Source organism: Centropristis striata, chromosome 5 (assembly GCF_030273125.1).
Source record: "Centropristis striata isolate RG_2023a ecotype Rhode Island chromosome 5, C.striata_1.0, whole genome shotgun sequence".
Taxonomy (NCBI): Eukaryota; Metazoa; Chordata; class Actinopteri; order Perciformes; family Serranidae; genus Centropristis; species Centropristis striata.
In genome coordinates this window covers 20438518-20464461 of record NC_081521.1, presented here as the reverse complement: position 1 = coordinate 20464461, position 25944 = coordinate 20438518, and the positions used below count along the sequence as shown (strand labels likewise).

At 38.9% G+C, this 25944-nt stretch overlaps 1 protein-coding gene and 1 long non-coding RNA gene across 3 annotated transcripts in view; both read right to left on the bottom strand.

Moving 5' to 3' along the window:
- The window catches only part of dip2ba (disco-interacting protein 2 homolog Ba), a 52664-nt gene extending 30421 nt beyond the window's left edge, over positions 1-22243 (bottom strand). For both annotated transcript variants that reach the window (XM_059332721.1, XM_059332722.1), the window contains exon 1: positions 22005-22243. In XM_059332721.1, the coding sequence (XP_059188704.1) occupies positions 22005-22089 (85 nt within the window). In that variant the 5' untranslated portion in view covers positions 22090-22243. The remainder of the gene's footprint in view (positions 1-22004) is intronic.
- On the bottom strand, positions 9932-20106 carry LOC131971326 (uncharacterized). The gene is made up of 3 exons (XR_009394366.1): positions 20049-20106; positions 10687-10724; positions 9932-10244 (listed from the first exon to the last, which is right to left on the bottom strand). It is a non-coding gene; the product is annotated as an uncharacterized LOC131971326 (long non-coding RNA).
- Positions 22244-25944: the final 3701 nt, after the last annotated feature.

The window sequence follows — 25944 nt, the reverse complement described above, 5'->3', positions numbered from 1 at the left end:
ATTAGAGCCTTTTGTGTTTGTGCAGCTCATCCGTGCGTTCACCACGATGGCTGAAGCGATCACATATATCTCGTCAGATTGCCACAAATCTGCTGCCAAACTCTGTTTAAAATGTACAGTTACAGCTATTCATGTCATGTTGTGGTTTAGGCTTATAGGTGACATGCTGTCTGTTCCAAAAAGTCTGAACTTTGCTTTTAATGAGTCATTTTCCAAACTTTCCTAGGTGGATTAAGGACTCTGATGCGTTAAACTCACTGTGTTTGGTGTCCTGAGTGATGGATCTATAATATTAGCGGCCTACTACGTTCATGATTGTGGCTTACGTGAAAGGAATCCAAGAAAAACACGAGCTGTCCAGATGCTTTTATACTAAAAGGGTACTTAACGTTAATGTCTTGATAGTCATTTCCTTGGGTTTTTCCAAGCAGCTGATATGTTAAATCATCTGACGGACTCAAGCTAAAACACTTAAAATGCTCTTTCTTAGGCCACGATTAACAATGGACAGAATATTTGGGTTTCTCAAACAAACCTTAAGAGGAACATTAATACCACATCAATGGTGAATAAGTGATGAGTAATGTACAGCACACAGTCAGAGAGGGCTGGGAAGGAAAGGCTGAGGTTTTGGTTAAAAGCACGTGCTGAGTTTGGGGAATACATATTGAAACTCAAGTGAACTGGGACAAATCAACACCAGATACACCTCAAACTTATGCAAGACTTCAGGGCAGAGGGTGAAATTAATATTGGAATAAAAATGACATGAAAGGACTTTTTGGTTTGTGTTAATAATCTGAACGAACACTTTATTTCCAGCTGCCACTATCAGCAAATGGCTAAATGGTACAAGCCTCAGACGTCTACAAAAAAACTCCAACAACAAAGCTGGTGTGCTCCCCGGCTACTCTTTTCGATTAGAGTAACACCTGCTGCCAACTCTTACACTGCCACGTTCCTTTTAATGATATTACTTGGCTCATAAAAAATTGTTCTCAATTTTGTTAAATGCCTCTCTCTGCCTGACAGGCTGCGTGAAGCACTTTTTTAATGCCAAAGTTTTCCATCTGTTTCATGGTCAGAGCACATTTTCTTCAATCTAAAACCCACTGGCAATTTGAAAAAGCAGTGAGAGAAAGTTGTAATGTTTTTAAAGTATAGAGGAAGCACCCTGGGTTATACACGAACACAGCAGTATATACGTTTTTGTCAATGAGCCAGCGAGCAGATGATAGAAACACTCCAGACACTACCAAAATGATTCAAGCGCAGTTTCCAGTCGGAGGTCACTGCTGGGCTAATGTTTCCTCTCTGAGACAGAATGATGGGCTAATAATTGATGCTAGCAGACAGGGGAGAGTCTGGACGGTGGTTAACACCCGCACAGCCACCAAGCTGCCCGACACACACAGCAACAATCACATTAAAGTCAGGAGAGGATGATGCATAGTAGGCCTGTCATGATAATCAGGTTATCAACCTATCAAGGTCAGCAGAATGATCGAGGTAATTCGTGTCCATGTATCGTACGGTAGGGCTGGGCGACACGGCCAAAATCTGCCATCCCAATACAGCATGTCAATAATGATATATATCACATTTTTTTAATGTATGTATAGAATGTATGTATATGTCTTATTGTTCATATTCTTTATTCTGTTTTTTTATATATCTTTATGTCTGTATCTTGAGCTGCTGTGATTTTCCCACTGCGGGATAAATAAGGTCATATCTTATCTTATCTTATTTTTCTGGCAATATCTACATAGTCTATAGTAAATAACTCGAGGGTAAAACATATTTTGTACACTACTATACTGTGTGAATTAAATATTGACTAATAAAATGTATTTTCTTATTTATTTAAGAACTGCATTACAAAATTAACAGCTTCAACTGAAATTATAGAGAAAAAAATAATTTACGTAAATAAATGCATCAGTTTTGTTTTGTTTTTACAACATTTGGTTAGGTAGTATGTTCTTGTTGTGGCTGTGTATGTGCCTATTATAAGCAGTTTAGACAACTTAATTTTGCATCATGATATTTCGATGTATGATTTCATTATATATGATATAAATACGATAAATTATATCATATTGAATTATTGCTGTACAATACTGGCCATTCTGTTTACATGTTTGTTTACATAAGACATTTTTTTAACAAACATGATGCCCAAGAGTCCATTTTATGCATTTTATTTAATTTAATTTGTTTTGCTTATTTAGGATATTTGACATATTGGTTTCACAACTCCAATGGCTGAATTTTAGTAGGCCATCTTTTATCGTTTAACGCTATTATTTCTCAGACAATATACTGCCAACTTTGGCAGCTGTTGTGATAGGTTAGTCATTTTTGTGTGTGTATGTGTGTGGGTGTGTGTGTGTGTGTGTGTGTGTGGTGGGGGGCAGTGAATTTCTTGAGAAATCATCGGTGAGCCTTCGAGCAGCAGATCACGTATGAACAGAAGACACTGAGTCAGATTTCACTTCTCTGTCGATGATGTGGCAACAACCCTGATGTCTCATCTCATTAAAATTTGGTATGTTTGGTTTTCTGTTGATGTTGATGTTGCAACACATCATTCTATGTACAGACAACTGTGTGCCCCTTCACATACACAGACGTATCCACCCCCCCCACTGGTAGAGCCCTGTAATTACTGTGGGCAGATTAGCCTGGTGGCATCCAGCTCTGTGAGGAAGCAGCATGACTGTTTCTGTCACCCACCATTTCCTCTTGCCTCACAGTATCGGTTCCTCTCCCTGCATGCACACGCAGGTTACTTGCAAACATGTGACAAACACACACACACACACACACACACACACACACAAGTGTAACTACCAAGATCACGCAGATAGTGGTAAATAAAAGCTCCCTTTAACGTTGTGAGACTCATCCTGCGTTCGAATTTTTAGCTCTATCCTAATCTGTAATCTGAGATTACATCTAACCTAACAGATTACATCGCTCTGTCTGGACATTTGTGTGGACTTGTTAAAAGGATAGATGGCAAAAATGTCTGAACCAAAGCTAGCCTCCATGTAGGACCATGCTCAAACCCTGTGAGCTCATGGTAGGGCTTCTAGCCAGCAACACTGGTTCAATCTGCACAAAGATGTCTTTGTTTATCAGCAGTTTATTGTCTGAGATAAATGAGATGCTAGCATGCAACAGTTACAACTCAAATACGCGAGAAATAGATACCAACAAAAGAAAGCTTTCCCCCCGTAGGGTCTCAGTGAGCACATGACAGCAATGAGACGCAGAGCACAACCGCAAACAGAAATACTCACACAAACAGCCACAGTATGCACATTTACATGTAAATACACACATAAACACAGGGGCTGAGAGAGGAACTAACGTCACCCACAGGATCTTATTTATAGAGCAGAAACACAAAAACAACAGGCAGACTGTGCTCAGAACATGGGTAAATAGCGCTTGGCAGGAAATGCAAATGAATGAGGTTGACACCAAGGCCATTTAATGGCACCTGGTCGTTAGTTAAAGTAGATTGTAGGAGCTAATTTCCATAGTTCATGCTCTAAAGCAGTTAGACGAGCAGAAAAATAGTAAATACTGTGGATTTGCATTCCCATACATGATTTACTCTCTTTTTTATTTAAATACAGTGAAACAAATTGTCCTTTAAACCAACTCAATTTTGGTAGTCACAGAGTCCTCATAACTACTTCACTTTCAGCATTTACGCACTTTTATTTCCTGTTTTAGCAGTTCTTTATAACGCCTTTAGCTGGAAGTTTTTTACCCTTCACCTAGGTCTGTGGTTTTGTAGCCTAAATTCAACGAACAAGGGGTGGTCCGTAGCGTAGTGGTTTACACAGGCGCCCCATGTATAGAGGCTACAGTCCTCGCTGCGGTGGAGCCGGGTTCGAATCCGGCCTGAGCTCCCTTTACTGCATGTCCTCCCCTCTGTCACCCCCTTTCTATCTGTCTCTCACTTTCAATAAAGCATGTAAAAATGCCAAAAAAATAATCTTTAAAAAAAAAAAAAAAAAAAAATTCAACGAACAAGCATGTATGTATAAAGTGTGTGGTATACTGTACCGCAAACCACAAACACCTTATATGGGTCATTATGGGTGGTAATGACAAATAACCTGTCATTTAGGCTGGAGATCATGTTGTATTTGATCACTGTTAAATCATTTATTGATTCCTTTTTTAAGAAAATACTTTTTTGTCAATTTTGTCAACTTATCTTAGCTGATTTAATCATCAAATCTGTCAAACTGAATTTCTCCACAAAGAATCACGCAAAAGCCCCATGTTATATCTTGTGTTTACTAAAGATGTGCTTATGAGTCTTGTTGAAATAAGTCATTCAGCATGAAAAAAGGCATAAAAAAATGACAAATTGACCAAATGAATCTTCGTTGACCAATTAGTCTACTAATCGACTGAGACAGTGCAGCCCTAAGTAAGCAACAAGATAACGTCAACTTTAGGAATGATGGCTGGCCTTTTTCACATTTTATAGGACAATAATAATTAGCCAATTCATTGATGAATGGAAATCATCACTATGAACACACAATTTGGTTGTCATGTTGTCTATGTAATAAGTTTTTTTTTTCCTATCTGGCAATTGTGAAACATTAATAGATGTAATGTTCCGAAAGAAACTTCTTTTACATAATAAATAAACGACCACTCTGTATTAATGCAGGTTGGTTGAGGTATAAGGGTTTGACAATTACCAGAACACTGAATAAGCATCCAAATCCTTCAGACTGTGGTGTGTTTAACTCTCAGATCCAAGTCTGCATGTACTTTTTCAGTGGATCAGCAGCTGAATCACAATTATTAAATATCAGCAGTAATCAGGTCTCATTCAGGGGGGATTTGGTTCATGTCTGGAAAGAGACTGAAGCATTTATACAAAGGCCTCTCAAATCCAGGACCAATGTTTTCCACTCCAAAAGCAGGCCTGCAATCCCTCTGGGACCCAGCAACAAGCCCATGTGGGGGGTTTCCAAGCAGACAGGGAGGATGAAGTGATCTCTGGACGGAATAAGAAATCTGCCGGCCAGCTGAGAAAAAGGCCGGGGGTGTGTAACATCTCCTGACAGGATCGCCACTGGAAACGGAGATTGGGTTTGTATTTGGTTGCTTACAGGGTGGAGCCAGCAGCTCCTGACAGTTAACTGAACTGTCAGGTTGTGATTGAGTAGGGCTGCAGATAGATATTTATCACTGTACATTTTGTTTGTCAGGTCAGTACAAACCAGCGTTGAAACAGACAGATACTGAATATGTTTAACTCAATTATTTTGCTGCGTAAGAAGAAATCTCAGCGACAGGGGCATAGACAGTCATAGTTGATTCCCTAATAGCATTCAGTCGTACAGTGTGTTATGAACATCAACAAGACAACTTGTTTTTCTGTCTTATCAGATGCCGGGACGTATGCTGGTATCACAATGAAGGTCATTTAGTTTATGTGGTATTTGATGATTCGTGTGATTATTTGGCATATTAGATTATTTCATTTTAGTCTTTTTGTTTCTGTGCAGCCATCTTCTCCTCTCAGCAGGTCATATTACAGCTCCTTTTTTACTATTCTGAAGCATTTTCTTGTGAAACGCTCAATAATTTACAGAGAAGAATAAGCAGAATGAGATCTGCATGTTAGCATAGATCAGAAGTTTAACCCTCTGAACACCACCACCTGCCAGGCGTGTTTTTATTTATTCATTTATCGTAGCCAGATACCATAAGAAATTATTATCCGATTTTCAATTCCAACAGACCAAGGATGAATCATGCGTGACACACATTTAGGTCAGGAAACACAACCAAATACAAGCTTGAAATACTGATATTTTATCAAAAATCACTTAATTCTCTCTCATTTTTTAAAAGTTTTTCCCAATATTTGTAACACTAATAGACACAGTAGGAAAACATTTGTATACATGATCCCATTTTATAGATTTGTTTGTAAAATAAATGAAAGAAATTCCACTTGCATTTTTTATGATTTATGGCTTCATACCTGTGTTATAGAATAGGTCTTTATTTGTCATTGTCACATGTACAACGAAATTCAAAGTGCTCTCCAGTAAGTGCAACATTTAAGAGTCTATAAAAATATGAATATAAAAAGAGAAATATGTATATGTAATATACTGCACAAAATACACCTTTGAGGTCTCCCTACTTTTAGCCATGATTGTGCTGTTTCCAAAGAGGTGCATGACGCATGTATCGCAGTGAAAAACGAGGCCACAGTGAGTAAAATGTGACAGAAGGAGAAGAAAAAAATGTCCTATACTGCTTTGGGTAAAAAAAAATCCTCTGAGGTCTAACACCTTACAAGCAAAGATGTGCAACACCCGTGTTTGCTAATATACGGATTGTAATGAGTTTAGGGACTGAGCAGCACAGAGGATGTAATGAGAGGTGTGAGTAGTACTAAAAACTGAAAGTGAAACCACGTAGGCCATGGTAGGAAAGCAGCAAGGTGGGGGCTTAGAGGAATCTAAAAAGAAAGTAATAGACAGAACCCACAATGTACATTATACACATCAAAGTTTCTGTGATAGTGACAGTCACACATTCCTTCAGCCCAGCCCTGCAAACACCTTAATCACTGTACAAACACAGACACACACATAAACACGCTGCCGGCCAGTTTTAAATCCAACCCTCTCTGATTCAAACACCTAATCGTTAGATCACATCAGACTTTCCTGTATGGGACAAAAACACTTCAACTCAATTGTGTTGGTCTTACTCGGGTCAAAATTAGGCAATCAGATTGGACAGTCAGCATCCTGGAGTTGTTTTTGCCAAAGAAATATAACTAATGTTCCTTCCAAGCTTTTAGAGCAGTGTGAGTGCCTCCATTACTTCTATTACACTGTACACTTTATATTGACAGAGGCAGCACTCTGAGCCAGCTGTGTGAGAACAGTGGAGGTCTAGATCAGGGGACAGTTACAGTATGGACAAAACCAACCCAAAAGTCTAGAAAACAAAAAAGGTCTATATGTATATGTTAAATTATTTATCTTCTAAGTTTGGTGGATTTTATCACTAAAATGGTCCTGTGGATCACGACAATGGACATGCTGGTGTTAATTTAAAAATAAAAAAATATTTTAACCCTAAATAGGTAGAAAATCACAAAAAACGGATATAAACTGCACTGTAAAAACAAAACAAAAAGTTAAAATGTAGTAAAAAAAAAAATCTGGCAGCAAAAGTTGCAACTTATGCATCTGTATTTAATATATGTATATTCTATTCTATTAGTTTTGCTGCCAGACATGATTATGATTCCACTTTATTTATTTTTTACATTAAATAAAAAGTTTTACTGTAAGAAAGCAGAAACATAGAATTGCTGAACCTTAATTTTACATTCATCAATATGATGTGTATTTGTTTGTATTACCATTAAGCAATTTATTAATACGGTTAAAAAAAAATCTATAATGTCCCATTATATTAATTTTAAGATTTCAACGTCAATTTTATGGTGAATATTTGTAATAGAAGTAATTTACTTTATTATGCTATTTGCATTTAATGTAGAAAAAACAAGAAAACACAGTAAAATAATACAGTTAATTTCTGGAAAGTAACTTTTTCTTATTTTCAGCTGTATCTCTGATTCCTGACATCGTCTCACACCTTTCATCAAAAGTTTGAGACTCCCCTCACAACTTTGCTACTGTTAATATACTTTGATTTGGGTCACGGTATTTCCCTCATCACAATAGCAGGAGTTTTGTACAAACTTGGCAGTAACAAGATGTTTTATATAAACTCTTGACTTCTTCAAAGTGATAAGACTGGTGTAGATGGTTCACTGCTGAGTCAGACTGCTGACGTCAGACAGCCACAAGTGGGACATATGTTTGTAACAGAAGAAGGTTAATGTGGTTTAATCTTCAGTCAGGCTGCTTTAGGGCCGAGCCATGATACCATTGTCCGTCACGAATGACTCACGACCACTGAGCTTAACCTTGTGATTTAAACCACTGACACAAATTGCATATATTGCAACTGAAAGTGGACACAAGGGCTGTCATTTTTTCCCCCAAAATCAAGTTAAAACAAATCCAAACTAAAAGAGAATTTGATAAAACTAAGAGAAGAGAGAGACAAACTTATAAGGATGAAAAAGATGGCAAAATATTGATTAATTATATACAATTTAGTGCATTACTGACAAAACAAGACATGTCAAGACATAACTTTGAACTTAACTATTTTCTGACATTTAATAGACCATACAATAATCATCAGATGAATTGTTAATTAAAATAAGTAGTTAGTTAGCTGCAACCCTACACCTGTGCTTCCATGCACCCAGTTCCAGTGTGTCACTGACACGGTGTATGTTGGCATGTTCAGCTGGCTTCCTGGGACACGTAATGTTGACGGAAAGCCAGTTAGCAACTACTACAGAGATATTAGATGAGAAGAACGATACCACTCTCAAAAAGAGTGAAGTGTGAAACCAGAGCCAAGAGGCAGCCAGATTCGTTTAACATATAGTTTAAAATATTGATATTGTTCCTGCCAGCTCACTGTCACACTATCATGGCTTACTGAGGCATCTTTAGTAACACATGTGCTTTGCTTGTACTATGACAAGTTAAACTTCTGAACCCCAACAAGCCATTTCAGGAAGTTTTATGCTCTTTTTACATTTTACTCACTGTGGCCTTGAATTTCACAGCAATATATAAAATATATTAGTCGTGCAGCTCTGTAATCGGCACAATCATAGCTAGAAGAGGGAATCAAATGGAATTTATATATATAAACATTTTTTCAAGTGCCCACAAGTGTCATGGATATTGAGGAAAAAATGGTGTCTCTCCATACTATACATATCAAACTATTTGCATTTTTACAACCTCTACTGACAGCTTCACCTGTCCTCTCCTCTCTGCTCTGTGTAAACAGCCTCTCCTGTCCTCTCCTCTCTGCTCTGTGTAAACAGCCTCTCCTGCCCTCTCCTCTCTGCTCTGTGTAAACAGCCTCTCCTGTCCTCTCCTCTCTGCTCTGTGTAAACAGCCTCTCCTGCCCTCTCCTCTCTGCTCTGTGTAAACAGCCTCTCCTGTCCTCTCCTCTCTGCTCTGTGTAAACATCCTCTCCTGTCCCCTCCTCTCAGCTCTGTGTAAACAAATTTTTTGTAAATATTTGTCACATGACCGTTCGTCTCAGCACAATCAGTCATGGCTTCACAGTGTGGCCGAGGAGCAGAGTTTAATGATCTAGTTCTAGACTAGGATCTAGTTATTCCAAATGCTTTACTTTTGGTGACGTTTTCAATTAAACATGTAAAATAAAGTGATTCTGACAGAAATATCACAATGTTAAGCTTCTATTTGGTTATTTTTTTCTAACGAAAACTTTCGTAATATATGATCCATTCAAGCACTGTTCAAACGACAATGCCTGTTTTTACAGTTTCTTTCTATGATAAATTGTGTATTTTTAGGGTGATCTTATTAAAAAAACACGTTTAAATCCCCCGGGATGGCGGGGTTCAGAGGGTCAAAATCTCTGCTGTGAAAAATATCTATTCGTCTGTATAAACTGACCTGTGTGAGTTATTTTGTCACTTTCTCTTCAAGCTCATTTAGTTTAATTATGAGGGCAGTGTGACCTAATTCAGCACCCTGTAAACAACAGGAAAAAACTAATCACAGACTATTTAGACAGAGGCATCTTGGCTGGTTGACTGCTCGACAGACAGTGTTTCAACATTGCTGGGTAACCAGAGTGTGAAAGTGAGCCAGAGGTATCAGGTTTCACTGTGGTCGTATTGTAGCTAAGAGACACAAGTGTGAGGTCACAAGTGTGAGACAGACTCCCCTCCATCTCTACATGACATGACATGCTCCTTGACTCTGCTTAATTCCTCATGGATAATGGGTTAAAATGGGACATTAATGAAGAAGGAGGAATGTTAACCAGGCAGCTGAGTCATTAAATCAATATAATACGCTCATAAGGAGCCAGGAGTGGCCACTGAGAAACACTCACATCCTGAGGTGCTGAGTCTACAGCTGACATTGAAGCCTTATTGCGTACGTTCCACTCTCTGGACAGCTCACGGTCCTGACCTCCCACCACACGCTGCTCGCAGTCATTAAACAGCCTGTCATCACGATGGGAATCTATCGCCACGCTGAAACTCACGGCTGTGAATGTGTGGGGACGTTCAACAAGGTGAAACACTGGAGGAATGTGTATAAAGAAAATGCAATGCGGTGAAAAATAGGTTGTATAAATGCCGGTCATGCTCTCAAATACAAAAACCTTTGTGTCAGCGAAAACATTTCACTTCATGTGAGGGGAGTGAGGGGAGTGGTAGTGAGGCGATGTTAGTAACAAGCCACTCACTATGACACAAGCAGGTAGAGGATTAGATCAAAAGGGAAGATCGGAGACTTGAGTGCAACAGTTACAACTGGTTTGATCCTAATAAAACTTCAATGTGTTCACTAATACAGGAACATTTGAAACCCCACACCACCAAGACTTGAGCCACCAATAACAGATCTTTTCAGAGACTCTTTACAAAGTCGATGTATTTAAAACATTTTAATCAGTCTGCCAATGTTGCATTCAAATGTTCCCATTTTCTGAGTTGCCAAGTTGGTATTTTATTGCTCAAACCTTTGAAACAACATGTTGACAACGATTTCCATTATTTCCTTGAAAAATTAAAAAAGCAAGAAAGAATTACAATATAGCATTTGTTCAACCAAAGAAAACTTGTATTTTTATTCTATTCTATTATTTTATTCTATTTATTCTATTTTTTTATTAAGGTAATCGATAGTAATGTTAATAATAAAAAGCGTGTAATCCATATACAGTACCGTGATAGCATGAAGTTCCCATGCTTGTATAAAAATCTCATTCAGTCGTAACCCTATCGCAACATTAGCAAAAGTTTAAAAAAATGTATGTATCCAGATTTAGATCCACTCTTAAATGTAACTGGTTCTTCCTTGGACCATGCTACCCACTTCCACCAAGTTTCATGAAAATCAGGACCCTAGTCTTTCCATAGTCCTGCTGACAAACAATTGGTGGAGGTAACAAATGATTGGCATGTTATCTATGAGAATGCAGCGCAAATAATTCCTCTAAAATTACAAAGAGGTTTTAGAAAATAACCTAACCTAATAACCTAAGCTAATCACAACTGAAACATTGGTGGTTCTGTCAGACATGACAGCCTCACTTGATGACGCCACACATCTGGCGTGACATTATCTACCTCAGGTTTCTCCAGATTATAACTCTAATGGCTGTTTCATGACAATCACAGCCAGTCGATTTTAATAACAGACAACAGTCATCAGTGTGTTGTCACCGTCTGTGGGAGCACGTAGCATGACACACATCTGACACAGGAGTGTGACAAACACTGTTATGATCTACTTTCACTACTTGCGATGCCATGTGGCTTATCTTTAGCTCCACCATCTAAACAGAGCCTAATCTAAAGCTAACATTACAAAATTTAGTCCAACACTCATTACAACCGGTCATGACAAAGACCAGCCACAGAATATTAACCCAACACTTCCATTGGAGGCTATGAACACACAAAACATGCAACACTGCCTGTGCTATTGACAGTTGAGGATTAAAAGGTTGAGGCCCCACCCATTCGATGTGTTTTCGTGGCCTTTGTTTTACCTCTTTCTCTGGGGAGTTGAATTAAAGGGGTCCATGACTACAAGCCAAGCTCCAGCACAATGTGTTCTGAGGGGCCAAGAGGGGAGATACACATCAACTCGTTGAGGGGGCTTCCTGAGGACTTCCACTTACTGGTATTTCTCGATAACCCTTTGGCTCCTCACCAAAATTAGAAGGGGAACTATTGAAATGTAAGGCATGAATCCAAATGAAAAAAAAAATTACAACAACCCAAAGAGTGACTGGCAGAGAATGCGGTTGACCTTTTTGGAAACTTTCATTGTACATATACAGCAGGAGTACTTTACCCCTGAGCTCTGGTTTCCCATCAGCCCTTCCTGTGACGCAGTTCTGCACTTTCATATATAGAAACGGACCAGCTGCTGAAGAACACCCTGTGTTCTGAACACACTCTGCAAAGGGCTTTAATGATCAGCTGTGGCTGATCAGCTGAAGAGCCCAAGTGACGACACAGACAATTAATAATATGATTTACATCTGACAGCAGGTTTGGAGTCAGAGCTCTAGAGTCATTTCAAGTCTTTATACTATATCACAGTAACAAATCAATTTATTTCTCAAAGGAAAAACAAAGATCCAAACATCATAAATGTCCCTTCAACCTCCAAGTCTTCAGGGACTGTGTCGCACAAAGGACATCTCCATTCTCTGAACCTTTTTTGAACAGCGTTAGAAACATTAGTCTTCTCTACAGAAGTCAAGGCTTCAGTGTAAAGGTGACCCTTCGGGCCCCTCGGCTTTGAAACAACCTGCCTGAGAAGATAAGGCTCGCAGAGTCAGTGACCTTTTCAAATCACTTCTTAAGACCCATTTTTACAATCTTGCTTATATGTGATTACTTTTTAATCATGTTTTTAATGATTTTTTTGGATTTCAGTTTATTGACTTGTTTTTTTATTTGTCTTCCCTATAATACTGTTTTGCTACTTTGCTTCTTGCCTTCATTTTTAACTGAATTTTGTCTTGCTTTTGTTTATTAAGATGTATGTGCTCATAGATCATCTGTGGATATAACTCATGCTTTAAGCTAATATTTGCCATTGTTCACACTTCCTGGCACTTTGGTGCTGTTGTCAGTTGGGAAAATGTTTTGACGATGCTTTATGCAAAGATGTAATTTATTAATGTAGCGCGCCAAGGCCTCTCCCTATCTTGTTAATTCATGTTTCCGCCCTGTGATTCTGATCCACTCCAAAATTCAGGTTCTTCCTTGGCCCAGGCTGCTCCCTTCCACCAAGTTTCATGAAAATCGAGCCTGTAGCTTTTCTTAAATCCTATTGACAAACAGACAGACAAATAAATGAGCATTACCCTCCTGGCAGAGGCGATAATGTTGAAGTGCACACAGTTTTGTAGGCAACATGCTGAAAACATCTAAAACCACTGGTGTGATGCTTTAACAATTAGCATACCTATAGCACCTTTCTCCATGGGTCAGGCAGCAGGATGATTGGCCTGATAAGGGCAGCTCTCAACAGGCCGTGGTATTTCACACACAACCCATGGGCGTAACAGTGACCCACATGTAGCAGCCAACCTGCCAGTTGGTTGGATGTGGAACTTGTGTTTGCTACTGCTGTCTACTAGCCAGGAACATTAGCCTCAGTGAGAAAGGAATACACACAATTAGGACTGACTCCTTGGGACTTTGAGAGGGTGGCCTCCGCTGCAATAATGGTGGAGCTTTTGTGTCAAAGAGATGCTTGTTTTCTCCTCCTCAGGCATGAAAGTGAATTTGTCTTGCCAGCCAGGTCTATTTATATTCACAAGAGCATTCTTCAGCATTAGCACAGTCACATGGGCCGCCGGGCAGTGGATATAGCCTGGCGATACATTGGAGGAGCTCTGCACCAGCTCCCAGTCTAACAGCGCCACAAACACACAACAACACTTGATTTCTGGTTTGCAATCAATGAGTTCATCATTCAGCCTATGAGGTATAAACCGGTGTGAATCAGTCAGCAGAGTCTGGTGTGTCACAGCCAGGGCTCCTGACTAAATGACTGCAGGGCACAAAAGCACTGAATGATTGTGCAATGCAATATCAGAGAGGTGCTTCAACGTCACCGTCAGCTGGGCTGAGATTACAGGATGGTCAAGCTGTGAATGAAGGTGGGTGTTGTATAGACCGGGAGAAAGGGTCTGATATCACACAATCCCCATTCACTCTTCACTTATCGTGAGTCATACTATTTGCTTCAAACTCGGTAAACAGCTGTGTGAGACAGGAGGCTAAAACAGGTTCTCTCACTTTGTGGCGGATGGATGTGCCCTGGAGAAGAGGACACGCCTAATTGCAGTGACTCACGGATTTACAACAGGCAGGAAATAGCCCAGCCTAGACGGTTGTACTTCAGCTGAGATATATAGGAAGGCTTCGATGCATGAATGATTGTTTATTCATAATAATGTGAAATATTATTCAATGACTGGAGGAAATTCTCCATTAACTTGCTTACTTCCACAGGAAGGTCAGAGCACAAGGTCAGCTCCATTTCAGAGACAGAGTCCTGCCTCGGGACAGAGGATGCCTGTCAGCACAGGTGCTTCAACCCAGGCATGGCACTCTATCTCACTATTTCTCTTTTTATAGTTATGCTTATGATTCTGATACACAAACATAAGCACAACAAACAGACAGGGCCATTTTTAGAGTGGAATGCTTGACATCATATAAAACAAACATAAGTAGGTTACTTGCAGAGTCTACTAAGGGTTGTGAGTCCTTGATAGTCCTTATTGTTCTTGATTCGGATACATAAAAAGCCTGGGTCTTTTTAAAGATGAGACCAAACCTAAAGTCCATTCTGCTGCCTCTGGTATAAAGGGAAATAAGACAAAGACTACCAAACAGCAACAACAGAAAAGTACAGTTAAGAAATCACCTTACATTCAGAGAAGATTTCCATTTCTTCCAATACTTTTCACATTTATCAGTGGCGTGTCTCGCTGCCCCACTATTATATTACTGCCACGAGTAAAGGTATAATTTCTAACTTTTCTGCATTTAACTGCCCAACGATAAAAATCCATATGTTTTATATTCTGTTGAGTTGTGTAACTGCATTACCCCAAATAACAAGCTGAGCAACGTCAGCAGTAGCTCAGCTCAAAGCCCCTCCAGGACATGTGTCCGCCATTAAAAAACACTGATTTTAATATCAAATCGCTTCAGAGTGGTTTTAATCATCTGGTCAGTTTCTTTTGGAGAGGAAGAGACGTCTGGCGATAATTCAACTCCCTTTATAAACCAATTGAAGGTTTAACACTGGATGAATTCTAACTGAGAGAAAGTAACTGCAATAACAGCAATAGTGGTGAAGACAACAACTCCCATGACCCTTTGCTACTTCATGATGTCACCAAACTCTGTCTTTTGTTATTGTTTTGAACGAGGGACAGAAAATGACATATTGTACATTCAATGTTTTAGAAGCGTTTAGAAGCGTAGAACGTTTATTAGAAGCAAATTGTGATTAAAATTGTTATGTAAAATGTGCGTAACAGTGTTAGATTTAACTGCATGGAACATTGATCTGAGTATCTGAATTATAACTTCTACTTCTTCTGTCTGCATCTAATGTTGCTGATTTCTGCCATATTGCCCAGCCCTGCCTGACATCACATGCAAGCTCGTTCAACAAGTTGAGCATCTTGTACTGTAGAAGGAGTCAGCAGGTCTGGAGGGCTGATGAGTGGGCTGTCAATACATCTCCTGGCACTAATTCAAAGGAGAAAAGTTGGCTTTTTTTCCCTCTCCAATGCATGCCTCGACTTCTACCTGGGGAGTGTAAAGAAGTCACGCTCGCTAACCACACACACCAACACACCCACCCACACCCACACCACTCTGTGAGGGTGTCCTGATATTTAATGAGAGCATGTGAATAATTCAGCCTACAACAGGTTCTGGAGGAGGAAACGGGACCGCAGCCATCATTAACTATTCACAGTATAACAGTATTATGACACATGCACACACACACTTTTGCGCAAACATATTGTATACACACCAAAAAAGACCTTTGCCAAGAGTACCCAACCATCTGCTTGGACCCAAGGCTTTGGCTGCAATGCTGATTTGTGCATTTGACCTATTGGGTGCCAACAGAGGCATATACAACACAAATATCTGAACAAAAAAGCTCTTTAAAAGGGGGTTGAGAAATTATAGTGGAAGGTTTAAAGTTGTCTTGCAAGTAGGACTGGGCAATACATCAATTGTATTGTTTGTTATCCATCTTTATAATCATATTGTTACAAAATGTTCACGAGGAGGCATCACCGTTCCATTTGACCATCTGTCACATCATGACATCTAAGTATCTCTTCTTCTTTTTTTAATTATAGCATCATATTCCAGAAAAACACTATAAAGCCATTTCACTCCACAGGATAAACATAAGTTCAACTTTTTTTTTTTTACTTTTTAACATGTCATTTTTGAATTCCTCTGTAAATAGCACCATGGGAAGTAGCTGAGTTGTCTGTAATTGGAATGCTTCCGGTTCTCTTGGCTGGAGACATTTGTTGCAAGTTATCATAAACTACCCCCCTTATCTTGTTTACTGCCTCTCTAAACTGCCAATTGTCCATTCAAGTTTTAAAAAAAAGCACATTAATGGTCTAAAAAAGAAAAATTACTGTCAAGATACTGAAGTGTTACTTCTGTGATAGCTCTAACAATGTCAATTTTGAACATATTGCCGACTTGTATTTGCAGGACTAGTGCTCTAACATTTAGCTGTTAACAAAGCATGCTGCATCAGGCCTGCGAGAGTCAAAAGCTGTGAAATGATCTGAATGCGGGGAAGAGATTTCAGCTTTACAATCAGTGCGAGACGCCCTGGTTCCTCTTTTTTTCGTGCCAACGGAGACCTCCACCTTAAAAACAAGAGCTCTGCACCACGCGAGCTTGAGTTTGAGGAAGTCTATCACACGTCTGTAATCGGTCTCAAAATAAGCACTTTGCCTGACTATTTACAAAAACAGTTTGCTGCATGTCCCGTCAGTGCAGAACACAGAGGGAAGCGGTATGCTTTCACAGCCGTTCTCTCCGGTGGGGAGGAGAGTCAAGGATCCATCAGGCTCTGCCCTACACACTGTCTCTGAAGGCTGGGGTCAAGAAGATGGATGGCTACAGACCGGGTCCATATCAGTGCTGTCATCCTCTGCTGACGGCCCTCTCTCTAATAATACAAAACTGAGCCAAGCCCGCTTCTGCTGCGTCTGACTGCCGACTGGCTGGTTTACTGGACGATTGGCCTAGAAAGGAAGCAACTGGCAATAATCTGGAATCTCTGTCTGCACATACTGAGCACAGATGCAAACAAAGAAGACTGTAAGCCTCGAAGACTGTCTCTCCACATAAACACAGGCACCCGAGACAGAGTTTCTGAGTGTAAAAACATAGAGTTTGAGGAAATGGCAATAATTTTAACTTATATTTTAATGTCAAAATGGAATGTGTTTGAATAGTCTCTTTTGCTTAGGAAGGTTCATAACTGATCAAAAAGGCCCGGATATGAGCTGGTTCAATTCTCAGAATGCTAAGGAAAGGTCTTTTGATGCTTCCTTTTTTATCTCCTTCAGCATAGGGAACATTAGCATACCATTCTTTACAAAAGAAAAGGAGATAATGCTGCCCCTTTGCAGCAGCAAAATTTAAAACAATGCACCATTCGGTTTATATTCCTCTTGTTTTCAATAAGAACCTTGGTAGGTTGGGCTGATGATATATATTGTCAAAACGATTTAAAAAAAATTGCATATTTATTTTTCTGTATTGTTCCAATCACAATGTCGTAAAAAGAAGCAACATCAATTAGACGATGCTTTACAACCTGATTCTTGCATGTTCACATGGAGCTTGAAGTTCACAAAACAGGCTTTATAAACTATCATATAAACTTTCATCATATAACTCATCATATAACTTTCATATAAACTACTTATTTAAGGAATTACCTGAAAACGTGCCATATCGTGAGATTGCTAGTGAGATATAAAATGGAATATGGAATACAAGAATTTGGTTGTAAATCTTCGTAATCACTTAATATATTTCACCTGGCTGTCCACATTCATATAGAGAGCATTTAACAGCACAGTATGCACGCACGGAGAAAAGTAACCCGTCCGTCTTCAGAACAATGTAGTTTCACCACAGCAGACCCAAGTCAATAATAATTACATAGCCATGGGTAAGTGCAGTGGGATTGTCTTAGCACCGTGGCTGAATTTTCCATCACATCCTTCCTTGACCTCATGGTGTTTGTTCTCCAAAGCATGTAAAATGTTTTTACTTTTCAACAGCAGCCTTGGCCCGGACCACCAGTTACTAACTCACAGATGTAAAACTAATCTGTGTGGAATTTTGCTTGTGTCAGCAACACTGGACTTCAGTGGCTGACAGATGGCGTAGGATGTCGACCAGGTAGGCTGGTAGAACCAGACGTGACCTTTTAACCCCGGGCTCAGCTGAGAGCTGGCACGGTGAGAGGGCTGGACCTCACTAGCACTCACTGCACGTCATCTTCTCAAGTATGACCAGTCACCAGCCCCTCCCTGCTCTTCCTATGGAGGCAGCTCATTCCAACGTGCACACAAAGGCTGGGCTCAGCTGAATGGCCTAAATGGCAGCAGAGCTCCTGGCCACGGCGGCTCAGACCAGCTGAATGGTCCTCATTGTGTCCCCATGGTCACAGGGGGCTAGCAGAACTGGGTTGTTTTTAAGAGGCCATTTGGCAGGCCTGTGTTCTTATCCGAGCAACGCAGGAACAGGCATTTCCACTTGGTTCAGAGGAGAGCCTGTTATGGACTCAAGAAAAATAGCCAAAAGGTGATGACGACATGCTGCATGCATCCAGTCAGAAAGGGACTGGCCAGCTTACACACACATTAACCTAAAAATAATGCAGACATTTTTCTCACAAGAAGTTTCTCACACTTTAATGCACCAACAAGGAGCCGTCTTCCTGTTCACAACTGCAAAACCACACGAGAGTGTCCAAAAATAAAAGTCATGTTTTTCACTGTCATCTGTCATCACAAGCATGTTTTGTGTCCACACCTATAATCAAGTATTTTCTAATATTCAGTGCAAGACTGTCAGACTGTCTGGAATCTACAATATGTGCTCAAAAATCAAAGGGGTGAGCAATGTGGGGGGACAAAATCATTTATCATGGTGTATTTATAGATAGATTATACATATATATATATATATATATATACACACATATACATATATATATACATATACATATATATATACATATACATATATATACATATACATACATATATATATATATATGTTAATATATGTGCATGTAAATATGCATTTATTTATATTATATTGTACTACATTTATGGAAAATGCATCTAATGTAAAACAAATAATCAGACAGAAACGTATTTTTCTGGCAAATCCAACAAATGAAATATGTGATATATTAAATAACTTCATCAAAGTGGTGCAAAAATCATATAAAAATTAAATATTGCCAAAATCTGTCCTGATCACTGATTTATAATATTGGCCACAATATGCCAAGAGGGACGGTTTCCACAGTATAAATAAAATATCAACAATATGGCAAAATATTGCAACAGGCACAATCCTTTCTCTATCTTTCTATGCATTCATACTGCACATATATTCACACACATTCATACATACATATGAAATATCCTATGATTGTGTTATAATCAGCCTGTAAGTATAAATCAGAGGTAATAAATGGACATGTCAAACTATAATACTGGCTAATCTACACCTGAATAACACATTATCCATAGAGGTCAGTCAGCTCAGATGCACTAATGTATCAGCTTACTTTCAATATTGGATAATATGAGCTGTAAAAAGACGCTGTCCCACTCAAATATTCTTATACAGTGCCAATAAAAAGTAAGTGAATCCCTTGTATTACTCTGCATCTTTGCACAATTTAGTCAGAAAATGGGGTCTGGTAATCTTCAAATTCACATTAATGAACAAGCTACATCTGTCTTAAATAGTAACATGAAAGCAATTGCATGATTTGGTGTACGTATTAAATTATTTGCTTAAACAAGTCAACGTCAGGTTGGAAAAAAGAAAGTGAACCTTTGGTTTGAGAAACTCGTAAAACCTTATTTTACAGCAGTGAGTGAACTCAACCAAATGTTTCCTGCTTGTTTTGATCTCCACATTGATCAGTGGGAATTTTAGACAATCAAAACTTAATTATTTTGATATTTCAGGAATGTCTTGGTTATGAAAGGCTCTTATTTGTTAATCTCAAAAGGCAAGGATTTACCTTTACAATGTGCCCCTTGGTCTTGTTGCAGGCATGATTTAAATGGTTGACCTGCATTTATATCAATAGTCTTGTTTCTGAAGCCATATCTCGGCCCTAAAACGACCAAGGCATCAATCAGCATGGTTAAGAAGACACTGAGCAGTCACTGGATTGGGTCACCTCAGCTGGAAGAATGCAGCCCAGGTGCCATGAGGCAGGCAGGAGAAGGGGGTTACTGTCATTGGGATGTGACAGTGTGTAGAACAGGACTGGGGCTAACAGCTGCTCTGGGGGAGGGGGTTGATTTGCTCTATGCTTTGCATGAATGAATGGTTGAGATATTTGCAAACTACAATAAATAGACACATCCATCACCCACCTCCATCGACACGAGCCGAACAAATGGACCATTCTGTGTGATGGGTATTTTTACTTTTTGTTCTTTCAGTATGTTTTGATGCTAAAACAAGTTCACTTATGCCCACGTAGAATGTGGCCTGATGGTTGGTTTCAGGGGCTGTAGGCGAAAATAAAATATAACGAAACTGGCATGAGTAAGACCACGATGCTCGGACAAACAATTATTTTCATTATGTAACAATTATTTCCTTGACTAAATGTCATAAAACAGTGAAGAATGCCTATCACAAGTCTGCAATGATAAAGGCGACGTTTTCAAATGACTTGCCTCCTTTATTATTTTATTTTACTTTACTGTTCGCTTTATTTAGTTGAAGCTGAAAACAGTGATATTTGACACATCTGCTTAAATAAGGACCTAAACAATGAACTGATTATCAAAAATAATGACTGTAAATGTTCTGTGTATGCATTAATCACTAAATCAACTAATATCTTTACTAATACTCTCATTTGTAGATCGCTTTGGATAAAAGCGTCTGCTAAATGACATTGTAGAATTGTAGACTATCTCAGCTCTAGTAGACTGTTTTTGGACATAAGAGTTTCAGGAGAATGTGGATTTGTCGGGGCTACCAGCTTAATTTGCCTCACAGCAGGTTAACCTGACCCTGGTCCTACTTGGCATTAAGTAGGTGATTTTAAATTGTATTTAAGTGTATGTAAGAAAACTTCAAAAGCCCAATCACCCACATCCATCACATCCAAGCAGAACAAACACCTGACAACGATCTCACACAATTTGACCACAAGATTGAGGGTAGTGAAACCAATGATGAGCAGAGCAAGCAGGTAAACCTTTAAGTCCAGTAATAGCAGGTTTACACAGGTGTCTAAGGCTCTGTACACATCTTGTTCATCACTGAGGTCATACACAAGGTTTGCTAATTACTGACAGTCATTCATAACAGACTGTATCTTCGCATGACACCAGAGCATATGATGACTGCAGGCCTTGTCATTACATCTCAACACCAGTCACAGTGACTCACAGTTTTTACTGCAATAAAATATTTTTGAACACAGATGCCAAGAACTGTACATAGGCTAAAACATGATGTGAAACTGGAAGCCATGTGGGTCACAAATGAACTAAAATTCCCACCAATGTGAAGAGGGTATAACAAAGATGACAGCAGAAAGGGTCAAGCCCTGATAGCCAGACCTTGCCTCTGGCAGTCTGTCTGTCTGTCAGACACACACACACACACACACACACACTGACTGAGCTGTGGCTTTGACATTCAATCTCACAGAGGAGATTTGGTACAGAAATCGACATTAAATGTGTCTGAGATAAAGCAGACACGAGGAAATGGATGAAAGCCTGCTTGTCATGCACTGCTAGCTCGTGTTCCCACATCCTGTACTAGCACAGAATGAGCTAGCTCCGGTGTCTGACGTGAGCTCTCATTCAATGTATTATGAGCTCAAAGTGGGATAAATAGCAGGGGAACTGGTGGTTTAGTCGAGCCAAGACAGCTGAGACACATAGCTAGCTTAAAAACCTGCTCTAGCATCCCCCCTCCCCGGCAGCCCGCTCCCCTCCTTTACCTTCAGACAGCTCCAGATCCAGCTCCGCCAGCTGCTCTCTAACCTCCTTTGGCAGGGCGGACAAATCCGCGCCGCGGTCCGCCATGACTTCGCCGAGAAACACGAGTGCAGTCTGGTTGGAATAAACGTAAATGTGAGTGTAAAAAAATAAAAATAAAACGCCCTCCCTCAAGACACAAAACAGGCATCAGAGTGGGAGAGACAGTCTGGCCCCTCCGCCATAATGGGGAAAACTCACCAACGGCAGCGGAGCCGCGGTCACGTGACGCGCCTTTACCTCGCCTGTACGTTAATTCACTGCATCCAGGAGCGCGCCGGCGCTGCTGCGCCCCCTGGCGGCGCGCTCACACCAACACACATTTAACTCATGTATATATCGTCACACTGTTTAAATAATCGCCTAAGTCAGGGATGGGCAACTAAAATGCTGGAGTGGGGCACAATTTTTCATCGACACTACCACAGGGCCACATATAAGACAGTGCACTTAACCAGATATGATAAAAAAAATGCAATTTTAAATATGTTTACAGTGCAGTAACTTAACATATTTCATGCTCAAATGCATGTATAACAGTATACATAGGAATACAAAAGGTTTGAAGCCAATAAAAAATAACCGCTTACTGTGATTTTTTTTTTTTAGTCCAAGAACAGCAGACCAACATTAATTGCAAGAGGTAAATTTGTGCATTTTTACACTGCACTTTTAAGATTTCATGCCCAAATGCATGTAGTTGTACTGAGGGCCACACATAGACATCAGATAAGAACCCAGCAAAGAAGAGCTAGAGGGAGATTGTTTAGTTATCATTTCAGTTTATCAGTGTTTTATTGTTGACACTAATATTGGTAACACTTTACTCTAAGGTGTCTACATAAGAGTGACATGAGCGTGTCATAAACATGACATGGGATGTGTCATGAACATTAATAACCCTTTGAAATAACATTAATGCTCATGATACTTGTCATGTCATGTTTCTGACAGGCTTGTGTGACTCTTATGTAGACACCTTCAAAATAAAGTGTTACCAGTCACAAAGGCATTCTCAAAAAATTGCTTAAGTCATTTATTTCTCTTAAGTTACATAATTTACACACAGTGTTATTACTATGCCAATAGCCATCCTTTGTTACATCCTTTTTGAGGATTTTTTTTTCAGGTTTATCTAGAAATTTTCCATGGTTTTCTTGATAATAACCAAAATCATTACTCTATATACACACACAAAGGATTTTCTGTCATGTTCACTCATTTCAATTTCAATTTCGTGCATATCATGAATGCTGGGTCTTGTTGGTTTTCTGGGAATCTACTGCACCTACTGGTACCTTGTTTGCCATGTAGCAATAAAAAATATACTAAAAACCTGGATTAATCTGGTTAGTCACATTGGACTACTATTATTTTGAACACTACTGTACATATATACACACACAAAGGATTTTGTCAGATTGACTCATTTGAATTTCATAAAAAATTCCCATACAATTGAGCAGTGGTGGAATGTAACTAAGAATATTTACGAGACTTACTCAAGTCTCGAACTTAAGTAAAAATTTTGAGGTACATGTACTTTACTTTTCAAATTACTTTAAATTTCCACAGATGTAAGTTTATACTTCTACTCCACTACCACTCCACTACATTTAGCTGACAGCTTTAGTTACTTTTCAGGTCAAGATTTAACATGAACATGATCAATCTAAAGTGATTACACTTTTTTTTTTTAAATTAAACCTCATGAAAAATATATTAAGTAGTTAGAATTAGCCCTCTCTTTACAAAATTAAAGCGCTGCTTACATAAATCTGAGTGTGTCCATTCTGCATAACAAGTACTTTTACTTTTGATACTTTAAGCACATCTTGATGCTGATACTTTTGCATGTTTACTTCAGTAAGTTTTGAATGCAGGACTTTTACTTGTAGCAGAGTAACTTCACAGTGTTGTATTAGTACTTATCCTTTACTTAAGTAAAGGATCTGAATACTTTTTCCACCACTGAATTGAGTCAAGTTTTTCTAACATTAACCGTCCTGTTATGCTCGTTTCTCAGGAACAGCAATAATGTTCCTGAGTCAATTTGTTTTATTATCCAAAAGTATATTTAATGTTTTTCTTTTTAAAGAGTAATGTTGATAAATTAACACGGGTTAAAATCAAGATAAATGAGGCAAGAGGATTTCTATTGAAAGTAAAGCACTATTTTTCAACCAGAAATTAACAAAATAACAAAACAACAAAATAAGAGATTAGGCAAATTGTCCCAAACAGTATCTATGTAATATAAACATGTAGATATTGCAAATATGTGAAATGAACCATTTTTGATTCCATCTTCTTGGTCACATAAAGAAACAGAATGCACTAACAGTAATTACATTAATTAAGTAATGAGGTACATTTAGTGAACTATAGTTACATATATTTCTCATCTATTCATTTCAGATTTATTTGATTTAATGACATAATGGTACTCTTTTGGTTGATGCTACAATTGTGTTATTTTGCCTTCAGCAAATCGATTAATGTGACAATAATTTATTTGATTTACTGCTATATTGTAATTTTAAAATGTCAGAAAACAGTGAGACAGTAAGAATGCTCAGTTTTCAAATTACTTGTTTCTATTTTTTTTCTTCGCTTTGTTATTTGAAATTTGGCATGTCTGCATAAAAAAAGGACCTTAATGAATGAATTTATTATCAAATATCAAATGTCTGTTCATTTCCCGTCTATGCACAAATCAATAAATAAACTAATGTCTCAGCTCTAGTAGACAGTTTTTGGACATAAGATACACGAGTTGCATAAGTTTCAGATGAATGTGGACTTGCTCCCAGCTCAATCTGCCTCATAGCCGGTCAACCTGACCCTGGTCCTACTTGTGATTTTAAATGGTATCCAAGTTTATGTAAGAAAACTTCAAAAGGCCAATGTGGCCTTGTGATTGTAACCATTATAAAAAATAAATACAGCCTTCCAACCACTCCCTCTGCAATTAAGAGCTGCTCACAGAAAGTTACGATCGTGTTTTCCTTATAAGAAACATGGACATTGTCTTATAAGGACAACAAGCTTCAAAGCAAACTTTACATAACAGCATAATTGCAGGCTGCTGTGTCACTTATGTGCCTTTCCAAAACTGCTTGAGTAGAGGACAAAAACATCTTAGGATTTTAGAAAGTCATGAGTCCAGCCTCTAAATACACACAAAACCTCAGAAAATGTCATACATTTTATAGCCTGATTATATCTCCTGTCATTTTCCCAAAAAGGATGTTTCAAATGTTTCCTCCGCACTACCAGGAACAAAATCCTCGACACAGAATCTGTTTCGGCCCAAAAGTAGTCCAAGTTAAATCTCGAAATAAAGAATTTTAGAATGCCCTTTAAAGGTACAACTGTTATGCATCTATCTATAAAAGCAAGAAGCGTCTGTCTGTGTGTGTGTGTGTCTAGGGCATATCTCGCTGACCGTTAGTCAGACTGACCTTAGATTTCGTATGTGGTTTGCGCATGGCACGAAGGTGTGCATCCTCGATTTTGAAGATTTTTGAATTCATTTTTCAAAATATAATTATTTACATAGGACATGCTGCGTGTTGCACCTGGTCAGTAACCCAATTAACTCTGGATTTCCACGCCTGACTCATCTCATCTGTAAGTCTATTTAGCCTACCTATCTTTCAGAGTTTTAAAGTGCGCTACAAGGTTCGAATTTTCAATAATATTTGAATAGTTTCCTGTGAATATCAATGTTCAATGTGTATGTGCTCAATGGTGTGCGTATCTAATGAAAAGTGTTTTATGGAGTTGCAGACGTTGTAGTGTTCTGCATGTAATGTGCAAATTCTGTTATTCATGATTAGCATGCTAGGCGGGGATTTAGCTTTATTCACTTCTTATGTTGCATCTCCCACTATACGTATA